Below are 27041 nucleotides of genomic sequence, written 5' to 3'. Positions count from 1 at the left end.
ATTCCTAAATATTTCTTCAAGGGTTTTCTATCCTTTACATTTGTCATCGTCATGTCTTACTTATCTGGACTGAGACAGCTGGGTTTTTCCCTTCATCTCAGTACTTAAGCCACACACACTTATCACCCTCTCCATTTACAGTAATCCTGTCTCTCAATGACCACTCCCCCTGCCCCCCATCTGCTATCAGTGGTTTTTTTTAACCATGTTCCCTCAGCACTTATCATTTGGAGCGTTGCTAGAACAGAGTTTCACAGCTGGAACATTTATTTATTTCCGCACTGGAGAAATTAAATTGTGGAAGTACTTGATTTTGTTATAGAAACAAGATCTGCATGGTAAGATTTCTTCACCCTGCTTCAAGAGAGAGCGCAAATTTCCAAATAAAAAGTTAAGTTGCCGCTTCACCCCATTTACAAGCTTATCACAGGCTGAACTTTTCTTGCTCTGCTTGGCATTCTAGTTCTCTGCCCTCTGCTCAGCAGAAGGAAATTTCCCTATGTGCCTTTCTGTATATTTACAAAGATCTTGGTCATTGAGGGGAGACAGCAGCAGGTCTTTCTATGGCAGGGTGGGAGGTGAAGTTTTTTTTCCTCTCTGGCTTCTGAAGAGGAGGAGTTTGCTTACTTGCACCATATAGACCCTGTGGCATAATATTACTACTGTTGAGTGACACAGTTTTAATATAACTTCTGAAGACTGGGGATTACGTACGTTTTCTTTCTGCCCTCCGTCGTTTCACACCTTTCTGACCTGACCCCCTCTCTCCCCACCCACCTTTTTCTTTTCTTTCTCCGGCTGCCACCTTCTCTTCTCACAAGGTAACCCCGACCTCTGCAGAGCGAGAGCGCTGCTCGGCCTGTCAAGGCGGAGGGTGTTCGCGAGAACAGCGGGCAGTCGGGGTGGCAGCGGCCGCGCGCGCCTCTCCTGCACGGAAACACCGGTGGAGCGTGCGGGACAGACGGTGGCAAGTGCATATTTGTGCTCAAGGCCACGCGGGCGACCAGGGAGCGAGGAGGGGGAAAGGCCGGGCATTTCTGCATTGTTTTTAAGTGGCCTACGGCATAAAAAGGGGGGGGTCTCTCTCTTTCTGAGCCGGGGGTGGGGGGAGGGACGGAGGACACTTGCCTTCTCAGCGCCTGTTATCTCTTCCTCACTCCCGCACTCCTCCCCGCCCCCGCCCGCTTCCCAGAGCACCGCAGGAGAGGGGGAGGAAGGCGATGGTGTCCTCGGCTCGCCAGCCAAGCTAAGGACAGCTGCAGCCCCCCCCCCCGGGGGGGGAGAGGGAGGAGGAGCAGCAGGGGGGCGGAAGGGACGCCCGGCTGCCGGGCTGCAACAGCCGAGCAGGCGGGGCGCAGGCTGCTCTCGGCTGGGCTCCGGCGGAGCTGCCCGGCCTGCGGGCTTCTTGAAAGCGAAAGTGTCGCGGAGGCGGCGGGAAAGGCTCGCGCGGCTGCGTTCGCGCAGAGGGGCGGGGATTGCCCCTCGGCTCGGGGGCGGTCGGTCGATCTGTGTTTCTTCCTGTCTTTCCGAGGGGGAGAAGGAAGGAAGGAGGGGGCCGTCTCCGCCGCCGCCGCCTAAACCGGGACGGGAATCGGGGATCCTGGAAACTGGCGGGGTGATGTGTTCGGGGCGGGGGGCGGCGGCGGCGCTCTTGCTGCTGCCGCCGCCTCTGCTGCCGCTGAAGAGAGGAGACGAGGACAAGGGGGAGGAGGAAGAGGCTGGGGCCGGGGGTGGCTGCTGCCCGGCGGGCCCGGGCGTTCGGGGACGGATGCCGCGGAAGAGCGTGCGCCTGGGTGGTGTAGCTGCTCGCAAGGAGACGACGGGAGCCGCCGATCGGAAAGGCCGAGCCGGAGGAGCGGGCGAGGAGGCGAAGAGCCGGAGGAGTCGCGGCAGCCCTGAAATGCATTCCCCTCTCCCTCCTCTCCAGCGGCCATGTTAACCACCAGGAAACCTTCCGCTGCTGGGGCTGGAGGAGCTGCAGCTGCTGCTGGCCCGGCTGGTAAGGAGGCAGCGGAGCCGAACCGGTTTCATGCCCCTACTGCCACTTTCCTCCAACGCCCCCAAGCCCCCCCCCCCCGGCCAAACGCTGTAGACGGAGCCCTCGCGCTGCGCGCGCGCGGAATGCAGTCTTCCCCCTTGTGACGCTGCCCCTCCAAAAGTGATCTGGTTTTGGACGCACGTCTGCACGTGTTCTTTGTTTTGTTTTTTTAACGAGAAATAGAAGTCTTCCCGTGTTTGGCCCTGGGAGCGCCCTGGCCTTCTCACGATTGTCAAGGTTTTGTTTCTCGAGCCGGCAAGTTTGGGGGCAAAGCTGCAAGGGAGAAGCGCATGCTGTTTCTGTGTTGTTTGATTCCAGCGGGGCTGGCTTGGAACCGGTGCGCTGGGGAGCAGAGCAGAGTTCTTGCGCTCTCCCTCCCTATTCCGGAGTGATAATCGGGGCGAGGGAGGGGGAGGGTCGATTTGTCTCCCTCGAGGCAGAGACGAGATGTCGGAAACTGGATTGGACGACTGAACCTCCCCTCCCTTTGCGACCAGACAGACGGTACGGAGGGAGGGAGGGAAGGCGGGGGGAAGAGAAATGTGTGCCACGCAAATCCAGTTTGGCTTCCCACTTAGGCTTCTAATGGTTGTGGGTTAAACATGGATGAAAGGTTTAAGTGGGTTAACACGCGGCGGCCTCCGCGCTGATTAGCCCTCTAGGTGTCCCGGCAGACCTCTGTGTGCGCCTCGGAGCCACGTTTGAGACCAGCTCCCTTATGATCGCTCAGACAATCTTGCGATGGCAGCCGGAAGAAGAAGAGGGGGAGCGCTGGGGAGGGGGCTACTGGGGCTCCCTCTCCCACTTCCTCAACCACTTTCCCCTCCTGCCCTTGAACCGGAGCCTGGTCGACCCTGCTCGGTTGCCCGTCGTTCTCAGCCGATCTCTTCTCCCTTCCTCCGCAGGCAGCAGGGGCGGAGGGGAGAGCGCTCGCCAGTTCCAGGCTTCACCGGGGATCAGGGCCGGAGGGGCCTCCCGGACGGGCGCTGGGACCGGACCACCGTCCCCCCTCGCTTTGCCGCCGCTCAAGCCCAGCAGCGCCGCCCACACGGTGAGACTGCGTCGAGGTGGGGGCGGGTGGGGGTGCTCCTGGAGGAATGTATGATTGGGATGAATGTATGATGGGAGGACGTGGAGCCGGGCAACCCATAACCCCTTCAGACACCCCCGCCCCCCAATGCCCAATCCTCTCCATTCTCAAAATACTGTGCCAGCCTCTCATAAGCCCCCCCCCCCTTCTTCTCGCTCCTCCTCGCTTTGGTATTAATAGCAATCAATGTGCCAGCCAGCCTGTCTGAGTGGGATCTGTGAATGAGCTCCGCTGACTATGGAGGAGCCCTGTTAATTATCCTCAGCAGCATGTCTCAACACGCCTTGGTCCTGTTACCCGTCTGGTTTCGACAGGTATTCTGGGGGGAGGAGAGGGGAAGGGACGGGAGTCATCCTGCGGAGTCACTTGGGAATCTTGCTCAGGGTGAATCTGCAGTGCAGATCTGGGGGGAGAAGGCTTCGGGTGGAGGCGGAACAGCAGTAAAGTCAAGTTACCTGTGCTGTGAGTGATGCTGTGGCAGTTTTCTTATCTCCCTACCATCACTTTCCCCAGAGAAAGCAGTAAAGCCTCCAGGGTGGGTGGTTTGCCAGAACTGCGGCTCACCCTGCCCTATATGAGACATGGGGCTCTGGGTGCGTGGGTTCCGTGTAGGTCTCTGGAAGGCAGCTTTACGACTACCTGTCCTCTGTGGATTTGAAACAAAAACAAGACGGGAAGAAACCACTCTGCAAAGTCACCATGGAAGGCAGGTCCTTGTGGTTATGCTAAGAAGCCTCAATGGATTTCAGTCATGCAATTCTTTTTAGTATCTCTCTTTATCTCATAGTAGTAATAATAACAACAACAACAACAGGCCCTTTCACACTTCAATGCAGTCCATGCGATGGGGCTAGGTGCGTCTTTCTGAGGTAGAAACGGCTTTGAAAATGAGGTTGGTCACTTCAGTTAAAGGGCGGCCTTTTTTCTGCAGACTGAGAAATCAGTTGCCCTCTTAGTTATGAGACTGGCTCAGACTGATAGCTCATTTTGAGGGGAAAAACAGGAGGCAGTAAGTGGGGTAGGGGAGTGACATTGCAAATGTAAACACAGTTTAACTACAGAAACTGGTGTTGCCTGATGGCATTACTAATTTCCCAATTGTAGCTGATCTGCTATAAGGGTTGGATCTTTCTAGGCATGAGGATCTATTCTGGGGGGGCACAGGGTGCTTGAGAGAGAGAGAGATCTGAAAATATGGCCAGGTAGACAGGGATGGTCTGCTTCATGGCGTTGCTGCATTTGACCTTTGCTTTCAACCTGAAAAAATAGAATGTGGACTGATATGAAAGCCTTGATCCTGTATATTTATTTGGATTAGCAGCTTGGAACGCTCATAGAATTAACTTGATGGCTGTGTCACTGATCTGAGTTGGAAGGTGGCTATGGGCATGGGTTGTGTGTGTGTTTAATTTCTACCAAAAAAAAAAAGAGGCCTGAGGACTTACATTTTACCTGCAGGTGACAGCTCATTGACCTAGGAGCCCCTTCTGCCTGATGGTTGGACATGATTGGGCATGCTGGTTGTAGCTGTGGGGAAAGGAGGAAGAGCATGCACTCTGTGTATGTTCAGGGGCACTCTTCTTACTAGCTTATATGTTTGGGGGCTGATCCCTGGTACTGAAAATCCATTCCAGAGCTAAGCCCAGTGGAACTCTAGCTCAAATTAAGATGTTGTCTGCATTTGTACATAAGTACTGCTTTGCCTTCCAGTGTTTCCAGGTGTGTTAAAATGGTCAGCTTCAGCAGCCAACAACTTTAACATGCACTTCTAGGATCAAGGAGGATGCATACATGTCATGTAATGGCTACAGATACTGGGGAATATTGTAGAGTTCATATCAGAACTGTTGCCATGGGAAAATGCATGTCTTGGCATCAGTATATTGTACACTCATATTGTGAATACGTTCAAACCCAGTGCAAGGGCTACATTGTATTTAGCATTGGCTGTAGACCAAAATATTCCAGGTCCATATAACTTGTCAGGAGTTTTAAAAGTTCTGGCTGCAATGTCCAGGGGTGGGGTGGAAGCATGTGGAAAACTGTATATCCCCTTGGTTTTCCTATCTGGTTTTGTATCTGTCCCAAATGTCCTCTCATCATAAGGGTTTTCCCCCCGAGAGTGGTTCATTCTCCAAGCTATTCCCACCTCAAATACCAAAGTGATCTCATATAGGGAAGTGCTGTGCACCATAAAAGAAGCGTTGGCTTGTGCTTTGTATTTATGGCAACTTGTGTTGCTAAGCAGATGGACGGCTGTGTGTCGGGAGTGGAGCTTTCTCAGACTATATGGCTTCATTCCATCCCCCACCATCTCTGTTTAACTGCAACTCTGATCACCGAGTTTCTCTTCAAGTTTGAGGTTCCTTTGCTTGCTTTCATTTTCATCCTGGATTCTTTGCTTTGAGGCATTCTCCTTCATTCCGGCCCTTTCTTTCCTAATTGTAGTGATCCAGGGGATAGAATCCCATATTTGGCCGTTGCAAATCTTTCCCGGCCTCAGTCCCAACTGTAAATGGAAATTAAGTGCCCATTGGGATGGTGTGAATAAAACAATTAATTCATTCTAAAATAACTTCGTAAGTGAACCATCATCATCTACTACTATTACAATTCCCAAATGACCACTTCCTTGCCTCTTGGCTGGATTATTGTACCTTGTCTTTATTCTCCCAGCCATTTCTGGTATCCATGAAATAGGAAGCAAAGGTGATTTCTCTTGCCTGTTTTGAAGAGCAACATGTCCGTCCACTCTTATAATGCTTTCCTCTTTTGCTACATGTGAATATTACCTGTTTGCACTCTCGAGAGCAGAGTTGTTCCTTTCTGCATTCATCTCTCTTGGTGCTGTGTACAATAAATCTTGTGCAAATGCAGCTTATTCCTCCTTAATGACTCCCCCCTCCCCATCCTAAGTGAGTTTGCGCCCCTTTCAGACTCCTCCTTGGACTGGCTGACACATTTTGGCTACCATGAATTGCTATGTGTAGCTGTTATATTGGAAAGCATCTGAGCTGCACGGTGAAATGTTGTAAACGTGAGCAAGTTGTCAAGAGAGCACCACCACTGCCATGTACAGTGAGGTCTGTAACATGTAAACCAGGGATGGGGAGCATATGGCCCTTCAGATGTTGTTCGACCGCAACTCCCAGCATCCCTCACCACTGGCTATGTTGGCTAGGGCTGATGGGAGTTGCAGTACACCAACATCTGGAGGGCCACACGTTTAATGTGGTGACATCTGTGTGCTGATTATCAATTGGTCAGAAGAGAAGTGGCGGAAGTCCAAACCAGGGGCAGGGGAAGTCAAGATGTCAAAACGGTACCCTGTTATTTCAACAAATTCTGCCCAGACTTCACCAAAAACTCTGCTACAGGTCCAGATTTCTTTAAAAAAGGGAAATTGTAAGGCAGCCTTTCCCATCCTAGGGTCTCCAGATATTGTTGGACTACAGCTCCCACTTTGACCATTGGCTATGCTGTTTGGAACTGATGGGAGCCCAACAACATCTGGGCACCCTAGGCTGGGAAAGGCTGTGATGGTGTTCTCTCCTGAATGTGATATTAGAAGTGGACATGTGTCCTCCTGCCTTGCATTAAATCAGTTATGATGTGCTTATAGCCTGGGAGAGTTCCTTCTCATTGTCAGATGCTGCTTGCATACAGGGTGAATTGATTTAAGCTATGATTAAATTTGCCAAGAACCCCCCCCCCAATTTAAATCATTAAATTTATGCAAGCAGCATCACTGATTTAAATCAAGTTCCCTGTCTTGAAATTCATAGTTTCCTGAACAAGTATGCATACTAACCAGTTGCTATAACAACTAAAACATATCAATTTGCAATGAGCTAGAGCCTTTATGCAACCTAGGAGCATAATCCGAAATGTTGGGCCATGCAGCCCACATGCCTTTTGCGCTGCAGAATTGTATCTTCCTAGAGGCAGGACGCAGATCTTTGCTTGGCTGTCTCTACACGTACAAGGATAGTAAGCAAGATCGCTTACTGGAAGGCTAAGGCTGCACTCGTGTGCACATTTATTCTGAAGAGCCATTGATCAAAGTGGGACTAACTTCGAAGTAAACATACATATGATTGGGCTGTAATGATTGTCCAGAACTTTTCAGAAGCAAGGGGTAATTACCAGACAAAATAGTGTTTCTCCCTTTGTGTTTGAGCCCCTGCCAAAGGAAGTGAAGTGGGTAGCTACCAGGAAGAGAACCTTTTCTGCTGTGGCACCCCAGCTGTGGAATGAGGTAGAGAGGTTCTCCTGGTACCTATGTTGTACTCCTTTTGGTGCCAGGTGAAGACCTTTTTAATTTCCCAGCATTTTAGCACTCCGATCTTTTAGCTGTGTTGTTTTAAATCTGTATTAAAATCTCTGCATTGCTGCTAGGTTTTTATTATGGTTGTACTTTTATATTGTAGTTTTAGGCTTTCATGTTTTATGTTGATTTATGCTGTACCTTGTGGTTTTAATTTTTGTGAACCACCGAGAGATCTTCGGCTATTGGGCAGTATAGAAAGGAAATAAATAAAGTTAATGTTCCTTTTGTTTGGCTGGTAGAACCATACATATTTATAATCTAAGAACTAAAAACTCTGCTGAGCTGAGGTAGTTGGATGGCTTAAAACAGGAGTACACAATCTTCCTATGGACTCAGTAAATGATCCTGGAAATGGTTTGCTAGTCACTGAGTCCAATAGGAAGCCCACGATGGGGCTGTTCGCACGATATGAACAGTGAGGCTGTGGTGTGTGCAGTCACCGTTTTGCATATGCATCTCTCACTCAGGAGTTGTCGCGTCGTGCGAACCCAGCAAGCATGGGCTATGCGAGAGTTAAACAGCCTTTGCAGAAGCCTAAAGCAGATCATGGGTTATGCGAGGGTTGTTTAACCTTTGCATAACCCACGCTCGCCAGGTTCACACAACACAGCAACTCCTGAACGGGAGATGCGTATGCAACCTGGAGAACCCAGTCAAGAATACATATAACAAGTGGGACCTTGAACAAAATGTTTCAGTGTGGAATGTTCCTGCTCAATGTTTGTTTGTTTATTTAGACATTTCTATACTGCCTAATAGTCCAAGCTCTCTGGGTGGTTCACACCTATTAAGTCAGCCATGTCCTTTTCCAGAATGCTTCCATTTCATCCCCCCTCCCACTTGTATTTCCATCCTTCCCCCCTTCCCCTCACCCCACCAATCAGTTAGCATTCTGTGACCACTGAGTGCACTCAGTTCTCACTGGGCTGTTTTTGGAGTTTTCCCCCTATTAGATTTTGTTTTCTCCCCTTAAAGGTTTTTTGTACTTTTGCAAATCTTGGAGTTCCTCCAAGCCTCCCTATTGTATGTGGATGATGCCACTTTGGCTACAAAAGGATCCACACTCACCTCTAAACTTTGGAAATGGAGAGAACGACACAGGACAATCTAAGTTGGTCATAACTAACTTTGCATGCTGAGTGTGACTAACGTAGACTGGGTCCAACTGTATCTTTTATTCCCAGAGCCTCTCAGAGTAAAAATCTATCAAGAGAAATTGTCTTTGCATATCTGAAATGGACAAAATCAAGATATTGCCCCTTGTATCTATTCGGATTGTGCACTGATGTCCAGATTTGATTTGGACCCTGATTCAGCACTTTGGAAAATGACCTAATTCTGCTTGGCCCAACTGGGAGGCCATCTGACTCAGTACTGGACCCAAGTCAAGGTTTGGAGAGCCAAGGCTTTGTTACATTTACATATACCCTGCCTTTTTTCTTCTTGAAAGGAACTGAAGGTGCTTACGCGCTCCTTCTCCTCCTCTCCATTTTATCGTCACAACAACTCTGTGAGGTAGGCTAGACCAAGAGTCAGTGACTGGCCCAAAGTCACCCAGTGAACTTCATGGCCAAGTGGGGGCTATAACCCAGATCTCCCAAGTCCCAGTCCAACACTTTTAACCACTACACTGGCTCTCAGTTCGCATGGTAGTCCCATTGACTACCATGAGAAATAAAAAACGGCTATTAGCTTGTGCTCTTGGTCAAAATTGGATGATGTTTGCAGGCACAGTAGCCTTTAGAGAGGATTATACCTACCAAATGTCAGAGAAATGGGTACAGGAATTTTTGGCCTGGCTTCAGTTTTGGTGGCTTTGGAGGGCAGACAGCTCTGCCTCAGGAAGCACCAGAACGATCCGAAGGGGCCCAATTCTGCTTGGACTTCATCAGAATCTGATGCACATCCCTGGTATCTATGTAATTCATTGCAATTTCTGGAACATTTTGTCATTTGAGGTGCAAATGGATGAATTCTCATCTTAAAATTAGCGTACTTACAGATAGTGGTGTATTGTGGTATTTGTGATGCATTAGAAGCCTGTAATAAATTGCTGCACATTTGTTTAATGGTCTTCGAAAAGTAGCACGTACCAAAGGCAAACCAATGGCCTCAATCGCAGGGCCTTTTTCATTTTTTTCTTTGCCTTTTTATGATAAAGATAGTGCAGTCTTCAGAGCATGGTTTCTTGAGTCGGGAAAGCGCCCCATAATTCCAGTGACAAGGCAGATATAATTACAACTTTTAAAGCACTGCAGTTAATTACAATACTGTTGTTTTGAAAAGAAAAAAAAAACCCATGAAACATGGAATCAACACTGAATATGCACATTAAAAAGGAATCACAAAGTCACTAGAGACAGGAAGAGGAAAAGGAGAGCAAAGATCCTTTTGCTTTTGAGAACCATTTCTGTGGACTTTTTTTTTTTTTAAAGGTTGCATTCATCCACCCTCTTCTTTGTGTGTTTGTGCCTTGACCACTGCTACTGCTCACATATACACAGACTGCAGCATTAATAACTTGCAGTGAAGCATTCTTCACCCGATACTCCATATGTCCTGCTATATGATAATCTACACAGCTGCAGCCAGCTGTCTTTGAACAACCCTAGAGAGGAAAGTACCTCCTGCAATGGCCTTTCTAGGCCCATGCTGTTACTTTCCCAGATTATTATCCTCCTTGGATGCTGAGATCTGAGCCCCATTTTATAATGTGCTAGTGCTCTACCATTAAATTTTCTTTAGTAGGCTGCCATATAGAATGACTCCACATAACAAACGTTTTCGTCTTTTGTAAAAAAAAAAGAAAGAAAAAGCTCATCAGTATAACCTGCTGATTGATAGTTCCCATGAGAAGGAACTATCCAGGTATTCTGCACCAGCTGTCCATGGGAAGATTGCAGTGATGGACCGTTTGAATGAAATTTATTCACATCTGTGCATTCATGGAGATTGTATAAGAGTAATGGATGCCAAGAGTTGTGTTGGAATTTGTGAAGTTGTCTTAGGGGTTCTGATGACATCATGACCTTTCTTTTGGGAAATCCAGTAACTACATCTCATCTGTTTCCTTGAGAGATTTAATAAGGATAGAGCACAGGCCTCAGGATTGGGTAAGAATAGCCAATCATGTGTTAATTATTTCCTGAACACTGGCATTTTCTTTGGGAAATTCAAATTACAAAAGAAAACATTACATTGCAACAGAAGGTTGTGGATTATTTCTTATCCTGGTTGACATAGAGCAAAGGTAGGCAAGCCTCAGCCTAATTTAAAAGCCCTTTACAAGCAGTCAGTTCAGGCAACTGGCGGGATGAATTTGTCCCTCTTCTGGAAGCCTGCTGGCAGAAGGAGACAGACAGACAGACTGAAGGGGTGTCAGAGGGAGAGGTGTGGCTCATCAACATTTGGTTGTGGCCTCACCCACCACTTTCTTCAGCCTGACAGATTACCCTTGAAGGGTATGTGATCCTCAACATAAAAACAGTTCCCTACCCCTGATTTTCGGGGCCGCAGACTGGAAGGTTGGCAGGACAGCAGCTCGAGACCCGAGTGCTGCGTGACGGAGTGAGCTCCCATCTTCGGTCCCAGCTTCTGCCAACCTAGCAGTTCGAAAGCAAGAAATTGCAAGTAAATAAATAGGTACCGCTTCGGCGGGAAAGGTAACAGCACTCCGTGCACCTCGGTGTTCAGTCATGCCGGCCACATGACCACGGAAGCGTCTTCAGACAGCGCTGGCTCTTCTGCTTAGAAATGGAGATGAGCACCTCACCCTAGAGTTGGACACGACTGGTTGGGGACACCTTTACCTTTACCTTTTTTACCCCTGATTTAGAGAATAAGATATCCCTTTTCTACACAGGTAAATTAGATAGCTAATCAGTGTCTCTTGCATTTTAGTCTTCAAAAACCAGCTTGGAGTATTACAATAGATCAGCTATCAGTTCGACAGGGACAGCTATAATTTGACTCTGTTATAAGCAGTATTCCTCAAGCATCACTTTGTACACATTTCCAATTATTTAAAATTGTTTTTGCAGTGCATGAAATTTCCCACAAGTCTTATGTGGCTGGAAGATATGGAGAGCCTGAGGGGAATTGTTTCAATTTTTGCAGACACAGAGTCTGTATCTCTGCCTCTATCAAAGCTTCAGATTAGGTTTGCTCCACTTCAGAGCATCCCCACTTTGACTCGGGCGTCTCCCAGATTTCTCTGAAACAACCTGCTTCAGTTCTGGATTCAGGATTCACTCAAATCTGCTGCTCACCAAATCTGCTCACATGTGTGTGAGTGTGAAGAAAAGCCCTGTTTTCAAGTCATAAGAAGTTTTTGCTTTGACAACCAATTTGGTTTATTGGCTGTCCTCATTGTAAAGTGTCTGGTTAATGCCAGGAAAGGCCAACCTCACACATGACAGCCCGTATGTCTTGTCACCTGCCCCCAGGCACCCCAGCAGTGAGAACCGTCATGTCTAGCATGGACAGGTAGAGATTTTTTCCAGGAGGGTAGGCAAGATTCACACCTACTCTTTCCTTCGCATCCTTTTGCTCTGCTATCTACTCCCTGTCTAACACTGCCCAAAGGTAAGGTCATAGCTACATCTCCAGAAGTGGAAGTTTTCCCAGCTTACACAGGGACTATCGCACCACAGTGGGAAACTGTCTCGCATTGGAACCCTCTAACCCAGTCTCTGGCTCCCAGGGTTTAATTGGCCTGCTTATCCACCTCGGCCTCCTGCCGACCTCTGCTGAGTATTCAAAACTGAAAAGCGAGCCCCTTTGCTCTTGATGTATGGCTACCAGTGCTGCCTCCAAACTCGATATCAGCATACCTCTGAATCCCAGCTGCTGGGGACAACATCTGGTTGGCCACTGTGGAAACAGGATAGTATCCAGTGCTGGTCCCATCTAGAGTAGACCCTTTGAAATGAATGGGAGAAGTAAGTCTTGACTAACATAAGTCTCATTCATTTCAGTGGGTCTACTCTGTGTAGTTCTAATGTTGGATCCTAGCCAGGATGCTGGACTAGATAGGCCAGGGGTGTAGAACCTCGGGCTTGGGGGCCAAATCTGGGATCCCCAGAGAGCCCCGCCCCCTTTTCCTCAACTACCAAATTGTTGGGTGTTTTCCCAGCTTTTGCGCCGTTTTTTCACCATTCTGCAAGGTTGAAATGCCTCTCCCAAGGCTTGGTTACTGCCAGGAAGAGCTACACACTGGTATTTTCAGTATTTAGGTCCCACCTCTTTTGCCTTTGGCCCCACCCATGACTGAAAACTTCTCTGAAATGGAATGCAGCCCTCAGGCGGAAGGAGGTTCTGCACTCCTGAGATAGACTGATCCAGCCAGGCTCTTCTTTCATCCTTAGGATGTCAGCTGTTTTGGAACTCCAAAGCTTTTACCCTTGTATGTGATCAACGTGTTAAATTTAGAATCCATACCTAGATTATCAAGTTTAAGACAGAATCCCCCCCTTTTTATTGCTTTTATAGCGTCTGTCTTGCACCTTTTCCTCATGTTCCTCTGTGTAGCGCACCCACACACAAAGCTTAATTTGGCTTCTCCCAATCTAGTGGTTTGCTCTTAATTCAAATTTGTCAGGGAGAACGGCAGGGGAGACTGAGCAGGACTTTGGTCAAGGGTGCCTGGGAAGGTCATCATCTCACCCACCAATTTCCCCTCCTTAGTTCCGTTTCTCGTCCCTTCTGCCTGGGGACAGAACGGAAGTGGTGGTGGTGGTAGTGTGACAAGGGTGAGGAAGGATTGGGGTGAGGCCCTTGGTCAAGGCGAATCTAATGCTTGGAAGTGGGGGAGGTCCTGGTTTTTCACCAGGCTGAAGCTTTTCATGTCACCACCTTCAAATAAGAGTCCCTCAGCTATCAGGGGAGTGGGATTGCAGAGGCTGCTGCTAGAAAGGGTAGCAGAAAAGCTGTCTTACATGAGCAGAAGTAACTTTGTGGTACTTTGGGTTCAAGCCAAAGTCTAGAGTAGTGGTTAGAGATGGGGAACCTTGGAATTCCTCAGAAGCTTATCAAGGGTTCCTCAGTGGGAATATCAGTCATGGCCAACAAACTATTGCCAACATTGCCTTCTAGTGTGCAACAACAGGGAAACGCAGACCAGGGTCCTTCAGGTCGCTCAGGATGTTGGCAAGGCCCAAAAGGGCCCTAGAATCCAGTGCCCCTGGAATCCTCTGCAATACTCAAGGATTCCATGGGAGAAACACATGGGTTCTTCACTATAAAAAATCAGTCTGGAAAGTTTGAACATATGGTTCAATGGTCTCGTACATGAGTGAGGTAAAACTGGTTTATAAGAACTCAGCTTTTTTCCAGGAATTGACTGTCTCTGCTGAAGATTCTGTCTGGATCTTCCATTCAGATAGGAACTATCATTGTGCAAGTCAGCATTTGTTGCCGTAGATTACTTTCCAAGCTATTTATAAGATGGACACACCAATGGAATGTTTGTGCTCTGGCTCTTTTGTCAGCTTCAGATGTTTGGTGAAGAAGTGAAACTGCCTGAACCCTCTGGGCAGGTCTACTTTTGGCAGCTGGTGACCCACCCAGAGGTTTCTGTGACGGGCTAAGGATTCTTGATTCAGCATAAGGTTAGCGAGTGTATGATTAACTTCTCCTTTCTTAGTCACATTTCTAAAAGTGGGAGAGGCTCTTTTCTCCAAGACGTTGTCAGAACATATTGGTTTGGGGTGATTGTGTAGGGCAGCCTTTCCCCATCCTGGTGCTCTCCAGATGTGGCCTACAACTCCCATCTGTTCTGGCCGGGGATGATGGGAATTGTAGTCCACCAAATCTGGAGGCTTCTGGGTTGGGGAAGGCTGGTGTAGGGAAACAGGTTCCGAGGTCCTGTTAATCCTTCCCCATTTATGAATTATTTCAGCGCTGGCCTCTCATTATGTATTTTCAAGCTGCAGCAGTAGAGTAAAATAGACAGCTGCTCTTTGGGACCATGGGGATTTTTAAAAAGCCAAATGGTCTTATTAATCTGCTTCTTTCTTGGCAAAAATACTGCGGACAGCAAGAGCTAATGTGCTATTTCCTATTGCTGTCTTCCCCACCTTCTTCTTCAAATGTTAACAGTACGCATGTGGAGGTATGATCTGCTTGTATTAATAGCCCTATTCATGTGTTCTGAAGTAGAGATGAGGCTGAGGCTGCACATCATGGCACATGCCCAACGTCCTCATATACACAAAGCCCCCCCTTCATTCAAGCACCTTGCCATGTGGGGCGGCAAGATCTGAAGTGGGGTTCTGCGTGCATTCAGTTGAATGCTAGTAGGATGTTCTGTTCCACTGAGGACCCTAATAATCTGAGAATAGGGCCAATATCACACGAGAACCATGTTTTATTTCTACATGTACAGTTAATAGCAGTCACTTCGATACAAAGCTGAGCAAATCCAGCAACACCGGTGGAGAATCTGTAGCCTTCCAGATGTTGAGCTATAGTTCCCATCACCCCTGATCAATGGCAATGCTTGCTGGGCTGATGGGAGTTCAGGGTTCCAAGAATGTCTGGAGAGCCACAGGTTGCCCATTCCTCCCTTGCAAGAATCAGTCCACAAAAAAAGGTAGAAACAGGTCCCTTTGAGGTTCTTCAAATGGAAGATGAACGTTCATTTGAAGCCCACGTCCTTCTCACTGCACCTATGTCATACATCCTTTCTTGGTTGGAAAAATAATGGTGCTCCCCAGCCTGCTTTGTGTATGGAAAGGAGGGTGGCAATGTTACCTCCATCCCTTAGAAGGATGATGGAGGTGTTGGGGTACAATGAGGTGGATGCTTCCTCATGCACCCCAACCCGTTGGGCAGAGGCACACCTGTGCTGATTTAAGGCACTCAAGCCACACATAGAGATGTAGTGACAACATGCCCACCTAGCTTCCAACAGGGCAGGATTAGCCAGTCAGCAGTGTGTGTGTGTGTGTGCTCCTTTCCTAAACTGGCAGAAGGGAGACTTTTTTCTACTTATTCTGCTCTGTCAAGGAGTTGAAGGTGGACTCTTTAAGTAATTCTGTTTGGATTTACTCCTTATCTGTATAAATAGGCCACAACTACAATAGGGCAAGCTGAGTGTGGGTGGGAGGCAAAGAAAGACAGAGAAGACAACTGTCATCATCCAAAGTGTTGACAAGGGACTTCCTCACACCAGCCTCTCATGGCTGACTGGCTCGAGGGAACCTAGGGCAGTGAGTAACCCCCAAGGCCTTGACAGTTTCATTAGTTCCCTACTCTGACTGTCTTGGGCTTGATAGCACTTAAAGTTGTGCATGTAGGTACTGATTTCTGACACACCTTTTGGGAGCCCTTGGCAAGTCCCACCCAGAAGTCAACGTGCAAGAGTCCTGCTTGTCGTCGTGTCCATCTCTGTGTATACCAATGTCTAGTTTTCAGTACATACAGAGTCCTGTGGACGTTGCTCGCATGGACACACCTGCCTCTGCTTTTGATATGAGTGGCTGGGAGTCAGGAGTGAACAGTGCTGCTGTGCTGGAGTGGTTCTGAGACCTGGAACTCAGCAGTGGGCTTTGGCTGTACCTTTTGTGGAGAGGATATGGCAGAGCATTGATGTGTTGCTGAAAGAGTGTGGGATAGTCTAGTCCAAGTTTGGAATGAAGCAGGATCTAACTTTAAAAATATGAGATTGTAGGCATGGCTATGTCAGCTGAAGAAAATGGTAGTAGTCCTCTCAATGCAACCCTCAGGCCTCTTCATTTCTGTGTGGTCCTCCACAATGTCTCCTGGCCCGGATTAATTGTGCCCCACCAAGGTTGTCATCCTGCTCCAAACTGTATCACTGTGGGATGTGTCACTCAGGTAAGGGGTTTTCAAGATATTCAAGCAGCTTCTTATTTAAGAATGCTTCCAGGGCGGGGAGCAGTAAAAGCAGAATGGAATGACAGAGGAGCGGTTCACCCTCTTCCCTTCCTAGTAGGAGCTTCCTTTGTGGAATTGCTTGGCAGCTGGTTTGATGGCAAAGATGGACCGCTTGTATGGGCAGAGAAAAGGGGAGTACTGTGTGTCTCTATGTGTGACCATGCATGCATGGTGTGTGTTTGCCTGTGTGGCAGACAGAGGGCATGTGCATATGTGTTACTGGGTGAAATTCAGTGGCCGCACTTTGAAGTTGGCAAGGTGGCCCTCAAGAGAATTTACAACTGTATGAGGACCAGCCCCCTTTCATACCCAGAATCAGGGTTGGGAAAAGGTGTACTTTCTCCCAGACGATCAATGCACATTTATTGGTGAAGTGGAAATCCTAACACAGACAACTGGAATTCTCTGTTCTGCAGGCCTCCGAGTGTGCGCGCGCGCAATATTCTTTGCTCTTCCTGTCTGTGACCCATCATTATGTCATTCACCCTTGTGTGTCTGTAATTCTATGACAGTTTTTTCAGTGGTAGAAACTGCATTTAATACATCCAAAATACCCAGGGTTGGATTCAGGATCTGCTCTCTGTGGATGGAAGGTGCCTCCATCCAATTTTCAGGAATCCCCCCTTTCTCCCCACCCCACACTAGAGTTCACTGCAATTCGGCAGGGCCTCTGTGTAGCACTTTCAGAGGGCTGGGAGGGTGCCATGGGGAAGAGGCGTCGGTGAAGTCCACTTCCACCAGCCCACTTGTACTTGTGTAAATATGGACCCAGCCCCCTGTAATTGGTAAATTTGCCACCTTTTCACCCATGCCTTTAACAGCCACACAACAGGTAGAAATTCAGCTATCCTCATCACTGCAATTCTATACTGGGAGAAGCTCCCCCTGTCAAATTGCTGCCTGTACATGAAGTTGTTATAATCACAGAGCCCCTAACACAAAAAACAATGGCAACCACAGCTGAAAAACAGGCCTCTTATTCACCAGGTGCTCAAAACTCAACACTTGTGCCAGAGAGATTCAGAGTATTTGTTCAGTTCTTTGTTTAGAACCTAGTAGTAGTAATAAGAATCAGATGCGACCCATATTTTGTTCATGTCTCTAATGAGCAAGCTGAAACAAGTGGTGAGAGAGAGAGAGGTAGCATTTTGAATTATAGGTTTCTGGATACAGCTGGACTATTCCTTCTACACATTTCTTGCACAAACAGTCAAAAACGACTGTTTGACATTTGCTGGCTTGTCTGCATATCACCGTTGTGATGTTATTCCTAAATGGTGGGATAACTGTTTTGCAACAAATCTTAAACTAGTAAGGGACAGTGTAACGGTAATTTCAGCCTGATCTCCAGAGACCCAGAAAGTAAGACTGTAAAGAGATCTGATAAACTGCAATCTGTTTAATAAAATACATCTATTGATTCTGACTCATTCTCAGTGACCAACACAGTAATAATCTTATAGCCAAACAGGTTTCCAGGAAACGAATGGAAAACAAATAAAAGGTCATGTCCCTCTCTTGCTGTCTCTCACACACGCACACAAATCCCTGCCCCACCCCCACCAGTTGAAATGGCAAATATTGCCAAAGATTTGAGCAAGCAGGATCTCTCCAGCCCAGGGTTTTATAATGCTTATTAGGGCCTGGAGTTTGCTTGATGCCTTATTCTGCATCCGTATGGGGGAGGTAGTTCCATGTCTGTATGCTTGTATTAGCTGGACTTGTTGAATGTGTGTCAACGGGGCCAATATATAAGTTTTCCCACAAGTATTTTTTTAACCACATATGTGGAGCCATTCATGAACACTACCAGATGGTGAGCTTTAGATACGAGCGAGAGCTGTATCAGCCAGGCCATTGTTGTTTGTTGCATTTCACACTGCTGTTTTAGATATATCTTCTAGTCAACAATAGCAAGTAAAACATGGGTATGGAAAATTCCAAAAACATAAGGGCGCATGAGCAGGAGGATATGCTATTGCATCCTAATTTAAACCCATTTTTTAATGTATTGTTGCTTAAAATTTTTGTATTGGGAGCTGCACTAGGAACTTTGTGTTGAAGGATTAGATGTATCAGATGTTAAATGAATGAATAACAATATGACACCAGGTGGTCAAGGAGGAGGAACCAGGCACAGCTTTTTGGGATAGAGGGCAGATTGCCTGGCGTGGCGCAGTGGATATGTGAAGAGCACTAGAGAATGGGCTGGATCCAGACTTGCCCTTCTGCAAATGCACAAGGGGATGAGATCTGGCAGAGGCTCCTGCCCGAGGAAGAGGGAGAGGTAGTTTTTGCCAATTCCCTCTGCAAACCATAGTGTCACCTCCCATGTTGTTCTGGAGGGTCACCCAAACCGTCCAAAGCAGCTTTTTGTGTGTGGGGGGAGCTCGGGAGGCTGCATGTAGAAGGCAGATTTAGAACAAATTGCCTCCGTCTTCCCCCAGTGGGAGTGTCTGATGGGAGAACTGGATTCGACCTAATGGTTTAAGTGTGTAGGCCAGGGATGGGCAACATCCAGGGGCCAGTCCCTCCCCCTCAGAACCTACTGGGGGCTACGCCCCTGCTGCTGCCAAATTTTCTGCTGAAATTCAGTGGTGCTGTAGCAAAAAAGGGCCTGAATTTTGGCAACAAACTTCAGCTTCTTTGGCGGCATGGGCTGGTGGGGGCTGCAGAAAAGGCAGTGGGGGGCGCATGTTGCCCATCTCTGGTGTAGAACTTTGAGTTTAGGGATGAAATAGTTGAGTGGTTCTTGAACAAATACGAAGTTCTATTCCACACACACACACACACACCCTTTATACACCTTGGGAACTATTCCATCCTGCCCTTCTTTTTTTAACTGGTAAATTGTGCTTTATATTTTAGGTTGGTGGAAGTAAGCACACAATGAATGAGCACCTGCATGTTGCCAGCCATGGGCAGATACAGGTTCAGCAGCTGTTTGAAGACAATAGCAACAAAAGGACGGTCCTGACAACGCAACCAAACGGGCTTACGACAGTAGCAAAATCAGGATTGCCGGTGATGCAAGACAGACAGCTGGACAGTGCTCATAAGCGGCAGGGGAGCTCCAGTTCTTTGAAGTCTACCGAAGGGCCAGGGAAGATGAAAGCCTGTCCTATGACTCCAGAGCAAGCAATGAAGCAATACATGCAAAAGCTAACATCCTTTGAGCATCATGAGGTCTTCAATTACCCTGAAATCTATTTTTTGGGTCCAAATGCAAAGAAGAGGCAAGGTGTAATTAGTGGTCCAAACAACAGTGGATACGACGATGACCAGGGGTCTTATGTACAAGTACCCCATGATCATATCTCATACAGATATGAGGTCCTGAAGGTTATTGGGAAAGGAAGTTTTGGGCAAGTCGTGAAGGCCTATGATCACAAAATGCATCAGCATGTGGCCCTGAAAATGGTAAGAAACGAGAAGCGTTTTCACCGCCAAGCTGCAGAAGAAATTCGAATTCTGGAGCACCTAAAAAAACAGGACAAGGATAACAATATGAATGTTATACACATGCTGGAAAATTTCACATTCCGCAACCATATCTGTATGACATTTGAGTTGCTGAGCATGAACCTTTATGAGCTCATAAAGAAAAACAAATTTCAGGGCTTTAGCCTGCCATTGGTCCGCAAGTTTGCCCACTCGATTTTGCAGTGCTTGGATGCTTTGCACAAAAACAGAATCATTCACTGTGACCTTAAACCAGAGAACATTCTGTTGAAGCAACAGGGTCGGAGTGGTATTAAAGTGATTGATTTTGGCTCCAGCTGTTATGAGCACCAGCGTGTCTATACTTACATTCAATCACGTTTTTACCGTGCTCCAGAAGTCATCCTTGGTGCTCGTTATGGGATGCCCATAGACATGTGGAGCCTCGGCTGCATTCTAGCGGAGCTCTTAACAGGTTATCCTCTCCTACCAGGAGAAGATGAAGGGGATCAGCTGGCTTGTATGATAGAATTATTGGGCATGCCTTCCCAGAAACTATTAGATTCCTCCAAAAGAGCAAAAAATTTTGTGAGCTCTAAGGGTTATCCCCGATACTGTACCGTTACTACCTTGTCAGATGGTTCCATAGTGCTCAATGGTGGTCGTTCCCGGCGGGGCAAATTGCGTGGCCCACCAGAGAGCAGAGAATGGGGGAGCGCATTAAAAGGATGCGATGATCCCCTCTTCCTTGACTTCTTGAAACAGTGTTTAGAGTGGGATCCTACTCTGCGCATGACCCCTGGTCAGGCTCTACGGCATCCCTGGTTAAGGAGACGTTTGCCAAAGCCTCCAACTGGGGAGAAGACATCAACAAAAAGAATAACCGAAAGCACTGGTGCTATCACGTCAATTTCCAAGTTACCTCCAACTTCAAACTCAGCTTCAAAACTGAGGACTAATCTGGCACAGATGACAGATGCCAATGGGAATATTCAGCAAAGAACAGTGTTGCCAAAACTTGTTAGCTGAGTTTGAATAATCTGATGTTGATTTTGACAACAACTGAGCCTTATTCATATGAAAAAGTAGCTCAGATTTCTATTTTTATTTGCTCAGTAACTTTAAACATTTGTATTTTTTCAGTACTCTCAATATGTAAGAAAAGTTGCTTTTGATTTTATAAAAATAACATGGGGACAATGCTTTAAGTTTTTACACTTTTTTTTATGAAATGTTTTTCTTAAAAACTACAGTTAGCCTTACTATGGAATTTGTGTGGCACAATAATAAGTGTCAGTGGCAGGCCACTGGATATGACCGAACCATCATGCATTATAGTTTGATGGGGAGTGGGGTCTGTGTCCCTTTCCCACTATGTAGTTCATATTAGCTTTTCCTTGGAGTGAATGTTTAATACGTTCCTATTCCTGGTTTTTATTATAGGAGTAGATTCCAATCCCGCAAACATTTACCTGTATTTTTCTCTGATGATATAGAAAACATTCAGGGGTACAAGTGAAAGTTCTACATGGCAGCTTATAGAAGCTGCATCCATACTATAGAGAATGAACAGATTTCCCCATAATACTTACTATAAATATTTATTATATGACAATGAAAAAGTTGCATCCATAGAGGGTTTCCATCAGGCTCACTCGCACCAGCCCCTGTACTTGCCCCAGATCCCACGCAGCTGTTCCCTGTCAGGTGTCCAGAGGGGGAAAATGAAAATTTGGGGAAAATGTGGACTATATGCAATACTTACTTTCTTATCAAACTGAAACTTAGTTTATTGCTTTAACAGCATAAAATGGATAATTTATAACTTAGCATATAAAATTGTACTATTTGGCATATTTATGAACGTTAGAGAGCAATCCTATGCATGTTCACTGAGAAGTAAGAGTCACTGTGTTTTGTGGAGTTTACTCCCAGGAAAGCACACACAGAATTGTAGCCTCAAAAGTATAAAATGCCTTAGGCTGCAATCCTATACACACTTCCCCTGGGAGTAAGTCCCACTGAATTAAATGGGACTTAATCTGAGCAGACATGCATAGGACTGCGCTGTTAGTTTTGTAACAGGGTTTCTGTGTCTCAGTCAGTGGAGAGGAGAGGTGAAAGGATTGATCACATGGGAGGGGCCAGGTCAGAAGGACAGCAGATGTGAGATACTTGCTTCTGAATCTCCAGATTAGATCAGTGGTCACCAGAAGAAGGAAGCAGCAATTCACAAGCAGCAAAGGCTCTGTATGCGCCTGTCAAGAAGGCGGCAGTACTCTGTAGGTGCAGAAATGCATTTTGGATTTGAATGCTGTGTATGCCTGCAGTGTACACAGGAATTATTCTCTAATGCTGTCATTCATTTCAAAAGAGAAAGCATTTCATAGGCTGATCAAACACTGTTTTCAGTGCTCCCCCAAATTTCCCATTTTTCCATTGGAAACACTGAACAAAAAAGGAGTCCTCAGGAGCAAAGAATGGGGGGGGGGATTTCCTGGTCCCCCACCCACAGGCCTTGACACCCCTAGTCCAGGGATCTTCTGAAAACTGTGGCTCCAAGGACAGACCTGTGCTGCCCCACAAGCTTTCTATACAGCATGGCTATAGTCAGTCTCTAACAGTTTCAGGGGTCTGACATTGCCCAGCTGGCTCATCATTTTGGGACCTTGGGTAGCCTTGCCTGCTGCTCCCCCTCCTGTCTCCCCAGCATTTAGGTCCATTGATGCAGGCAGCAAAGATACTCTGATAGAAGTTTCCCTCTCCCCTCCACCAGGTTCTGTATCGTGCAGGTCCCATGACTACCTCCAGTTGGGGCACTTGGGATGGAATCTTATGCATGTTTAGAGATGTCTAAAGGAGTTGTAAAAATGTCTTACAACTCCCAGCATGCCCCAGCCAGCAAGGCTGGCTGGGGCATGTTGGCAGTTGTGCGATGTTTCCCTGTCTAAGCATGCATGGAATTGCACCCTCAGGGACTCAAAACAGTTCAGTTTTACATGTGCTACTCTTTTTATAGGCTGTGAATAACTATTGGGTTGATTCAAATGAGGTACGAGTGTAGTTTAGCTATTATAGGATTAAACCAGGGATGGGCAACCTGGTACCCTCCAGGTGTTTTGTTTTTTTTACTACAAATCCCATAGTACCTGCCCATTTGCTGTGGCTTATGAGAGCTGCCATCCCAAACAGCTGGAGGGCACCAGGATCAAACCCTTGTGCTGATATACATGTGCTTAATTCCGTTTTATCCCATTTAAATTGTGGGTTCTGTGCTTAAAACTGAAATTCAGATATGTTAAGAGACAGACAAAATGTATTGGTTTTGCTCCAGGAACAGTATAGAGCTACTGGATTATTTTTGCATGGGGGAACTCCTTGCCAAGACTGGGTTAAGGCCCAATGTATTGGCTTGGCTTTATTAAGTCATCAGTCTACATTAAAATTCCAAACTTGGCTTGGAACTAAGGCAGCCCAACATGGTGTGTGTGTGTATCCCCAGAGTTCAGTAACCCTCCCCCAGTAGTTCTCCCACAAACCTGCAGAAATAAATTCCAAAATGGGTTTTTAAAAAAATTTAATAGCGTTGCTAAATATGAGGACAATTTTCTTCAAAAATGATATAGCATCATTTACAAGGATGCTAGGTCATATGTATAAAAAGGAAAGTGGGAAGATGAATGCAGGTGGATGGAAGCACGTCACTCTAAAATTTGATGTGATTTCTAAAGACAAAGTCATGCAAAGCAAAATATTTTATACGGGACATTTAAGGCACAATCCTATGCATGTTTAGACAGAAAAACGACCTGGCATGCTGGGCATTGTAAGACTTTTTTTTCTGTCTAAACGTGCACAAGAGTGCACCCTTAAGCATTGAAACCGTTGACATATACATTTGGGCTCTTTTGTTCTCTCCTGCCTTCTTCTGTCTGCCTGGGCTTGAAAGCACTTAGCAGGCTTTGTATTGTGCATTCAGAAGAATTGCCTTGTTTGAACTTGTATCTTCTAGGCCCTTGTACAAATTTCATTTTTTACTTTGGGCAATATCCGGTGCTGTCACCCACCACACTAGCGCTAATGACGTGCTGGCATAAACCAACGCTAGTGCAATGTCGTTAGCACTTACTAGGCAAAGGAAAAAAGCAGTGAGTTGCTGCTGAAAATCAGTGGCAAATGGCACTGCTGAAGTTTGGTGGCAAATCTCTGCTTTTTTTCTTTTGTCTAGCAAGCGCTAATGACATGGCACTAGCATTGGTTAATGCTAGTACAATATAATTATCAATAGCACTGTGACGGCATTGGATGTTGCCCTGTATTTTTTCTGGAACAGTCTCAGATACAATCCACCAAGAAATTCTACTGGATACACCCTATTAAATTAAATGCGAGCTGTGCAAAATTACCATTTGTGCTCATTCATTTCAATGGAACTTGCACTGGATTTTGCCTGTCTGATGGATTATGACCTTACTGATATATCACACCTTCAGATCAATACAGCCTTCTGAGGCTAACATTATTTAACTCTTCCTATAAACTGTATTTGGGTTCATTTTTTAAAAAAAATGAAGCTCTAAAAAAATGCAATATGCTATATAAATATTAGGGCTGTGCTATATATTACAATTGTTGCAAGATACATCTTTAAGCACCCCTGTGCGCACATCTGGAAAACCTGGGCCAATCAGGTTTTCCAGACATGTGTACAGAATTGTTTAAATATGTATGCTCATGCATATTTTAGTTCTCTGTGTTACGTATTTGTTGCTGAAAACACCAGTGTAACACCAATGTTTCCTGCAGCAATTATATAGCACTGCCATCAGCTTCTGGAAATATTACTTGAATATATAAGGAGATATTTATGAGATATTCTAGTAATCAGTGGAGCTGCATCTATTCTTCTCTTGTCTTTCCTTATGAGGGATGTTCCAGATTAGGCAAAGACCTTGTCCAAGTGTTGAGTGGTACAGATGAGTGAGTGATTTTACAACAACAAAAAGTTTGTAGAGCAAATGAAGACATGGGCAAACTCCTTTACAAGCCTGGTATACTTGAGAAGCTTGTATGGGGAGAAAATCAAAAGGCTCTTGCAGTTTTGTGTTATTTCTTTATCATGATTGTTAATGAAAACCTTGAAGGAAAGAGCAGGCATTTATTTATGTAGATGTTTAGGGTTTTTTGTAATAGGTTAGCATGGTCATTTTCAACAAAGGACACCTTGGGCCTGTTCTCTCATTTCTTCTGTCAGAGAAAGACATGAGGTTTTGATCAGATAGACCCCAGAATCAAATAAACGTAGTGCAGCCTGGTTCACTTTTTCTTTTCTTTGTGTGGAGAGCCAAGACAAGGTTGAGATTTCTCCCCAGAAAGTAGCAACTGAAAAGAATATAATTCAGGAAAAATGTATCCTGCACTGAAAGATCGTTTTTTAACGCAAACCATCATTGTTAAAATCGTTGTCACATATGCAGTGATCATGATATTTAGTGAGGAGTTTTAAAGTGTCTCAGGCTTAAATTAAAATGATTGTGGATACTAGAGGAATGAGAGATTTGGTTTGGTTTCAGCAAACTTCAGTAACAATGTTCACAACTTTGTTGATGTGCACAAATCTAATTATATTAATTGTAAAAATGTTTTTAATTACTTAAAGCATAGTCCCCAGAGAGGCCAAGAAAGTTTCCGGTCAATTTCTTTTTTGAAAATTCAAATATTTCATTTAAAAAAATTGAAAACATGTTTTTGTTAACCATAGGTTTTGGAAATGGGCATAAATTTAAAAAAATGATGAATTCTCAGGAAACTAAACAAACAAACAAACAAAAACCCTGCTTGCCAGCCCCCCCCCCCCAACATATATATATGATGAAGAAGAGCCCCTCACCCCACAAGTAATTTGTGGCTAAAAGAGGATGGCTGTTAATGTTTAGCAACTTTAGTTATTGGCTAATATTTAAATTCCCATTATTTCCAAATGTAGCTTCTTGTCCCCAAATGACACTAAATTATTTATAGTACTAAATGTACACCATTCTATAGTGTGTGGCTATGCAACGTGTGTGTGTGTGTGTAACAGTAAAAGTAAAATTAAATGGAAAAGATTCATGGATCGTTCGTGACTAAAACCACTGATTCTATCTTTTTTAAAGAAATTTAAATGCTGATAGTGCATTTGTGATTTATCAATTTCATAGATGCTACCGGAAACTTTTAGGTCCAAATACAGTGTGCAGAGCTATTTTCTAAAATCCTAATATGAAACCTCCTGTATGCTTTTAAAATAAAAAAGAGGCAGGTATCTTACAGTTTCCAATGACTTGGCTGCTTTTTATTGTAGCTTATTTATAATTGGAAGAGGGAGGGAAAGTAGGAAAGGAAAAAAACATTTTAAAGGATGTCGCCTCTTGCTTTGACATGATTTTGTTTCTAAGGGCTCTAATTAGTTGGTCTGATAGATGTTGGCTTGGAAACTTTGCTTAGCATCACATGTTACCATTGTCTGGGGACATCTGTGCTTCTTTGCAGAAGTAGAAATAGCACAGTGTTGTCTTGTGTTTGGTTGCAATCTCGTTTTGCCCAGCTCTTGCACCACTGGAGTGCTGGATAATTTGCTTCTTCAGTATGTTGGTACAACCAGGGGGACAATGGAGTGCAAGATGTGTAGAAGAACCACGGAGGATCAAATTGTGCCCTTGATGTTAACAATGTGCCTTTTGTTACGAACAACGCCATGTTATGGAGCATGCAACGTTGTCTCTTTAACCCTTTGAATGCTGTACTATGTAGTAAGGTTGAAATCTTTTTAAAAAAATACTATGCTTGTTTTTAATATGGATCTGAGCCTAATCTGCTAGCAGCCTCTCCTGTGTATGTCTCAGTGAAATTAATGGGTGTTCTACAAGAGCACTTCAGTGTATTCTTCGGTGATTCTCAGTTCCATCAACTGGGCATGAGCAAGAGAGGTTTCCAGTTGATTTTGCCCCGTGTCTTCAAGGCCTTAATATAGATCAATAAGGCAATCATTCTACTTAGCAGGGGACAGAATACTCTGTTATAGGAATTGTCATGCTTCTTCGAGGGTTAAAGGTGGCACTTCATAGTAGTTAGCTGTAACCTTAACATTGGACTGATTTTTTTTAAAGAACTGGTTTTTGTTTTGTTTTGTTATGAGAGCACTAGACAGAATCAACTGTATTTGTAAAAAAAAAAAAAATTACCTCAAACTGTTTAATTTTATA

At 45.6% G+C, this 27041-nt stretch overlaps 1 protein-coding gene across 5 annotated transcripts; it reads left to right on the top strand.

The window, feature by feature from the left end:
- Positions 1-222: 222 nt before the first annotated feature.
- On the top strand, positions 223-27041 carry DYRK2 (dual specificity tyrosine phosphorylation regulated kinase 2). 5 transcript variants are annotated; one of them, XM_084810559.1, is made up of 4 exons: positions 223-2010; positions 2444-2454; positions 2951-3089; positions 19225-27041. In XM_084810559.1, the coding sequence occupies exons 1-4, from the start codon at positions 1933-1935 to the stop codon at positions 20824-20826; spliced, it is 1830 nt and encodes a 609-aa protein (XP_084666685.1). In that variant the 5' UTR covers positions 223-1932; the 3' UTR covers positions 20827-27041. The 5 variants fall into 5 exon arrangements, with proteins under 5 accessions (XP_084666685.1, XP_084666683.1, XP_084666682.1 ...); XM_084810556.1 differs by lacking the exon at positions 2444-2454 and having other exon boundaries at positions 240-338; positions 822-1999; positions 2944-3089; XM_084810557.1 differs by lacking the exon at positions 2444-2454 and having other exon boundaries at positions 235-338; positions 2944-3089.

This window comes from Heloderma suspectum, chromosome 7, assembly GCF_057233095.1.
Source record: "Heloderma suspectum isolate Gila_16-S chromosome 7, 16-S_ref, whole genome shotgun sequence".
In the NCBI taxonomy this organism is placed as follows: domain Eukaryota; kingdom Metazoa; phylum Chordata; class Lepidosauria; order Squamata; family Helodermatidae; genus Heloderma; species Heloderma suspectum.
Note: the sequence above shows the minus strand (reverse complement) of the source record. Positions and strands in the feature narration are given on the sequence as shown.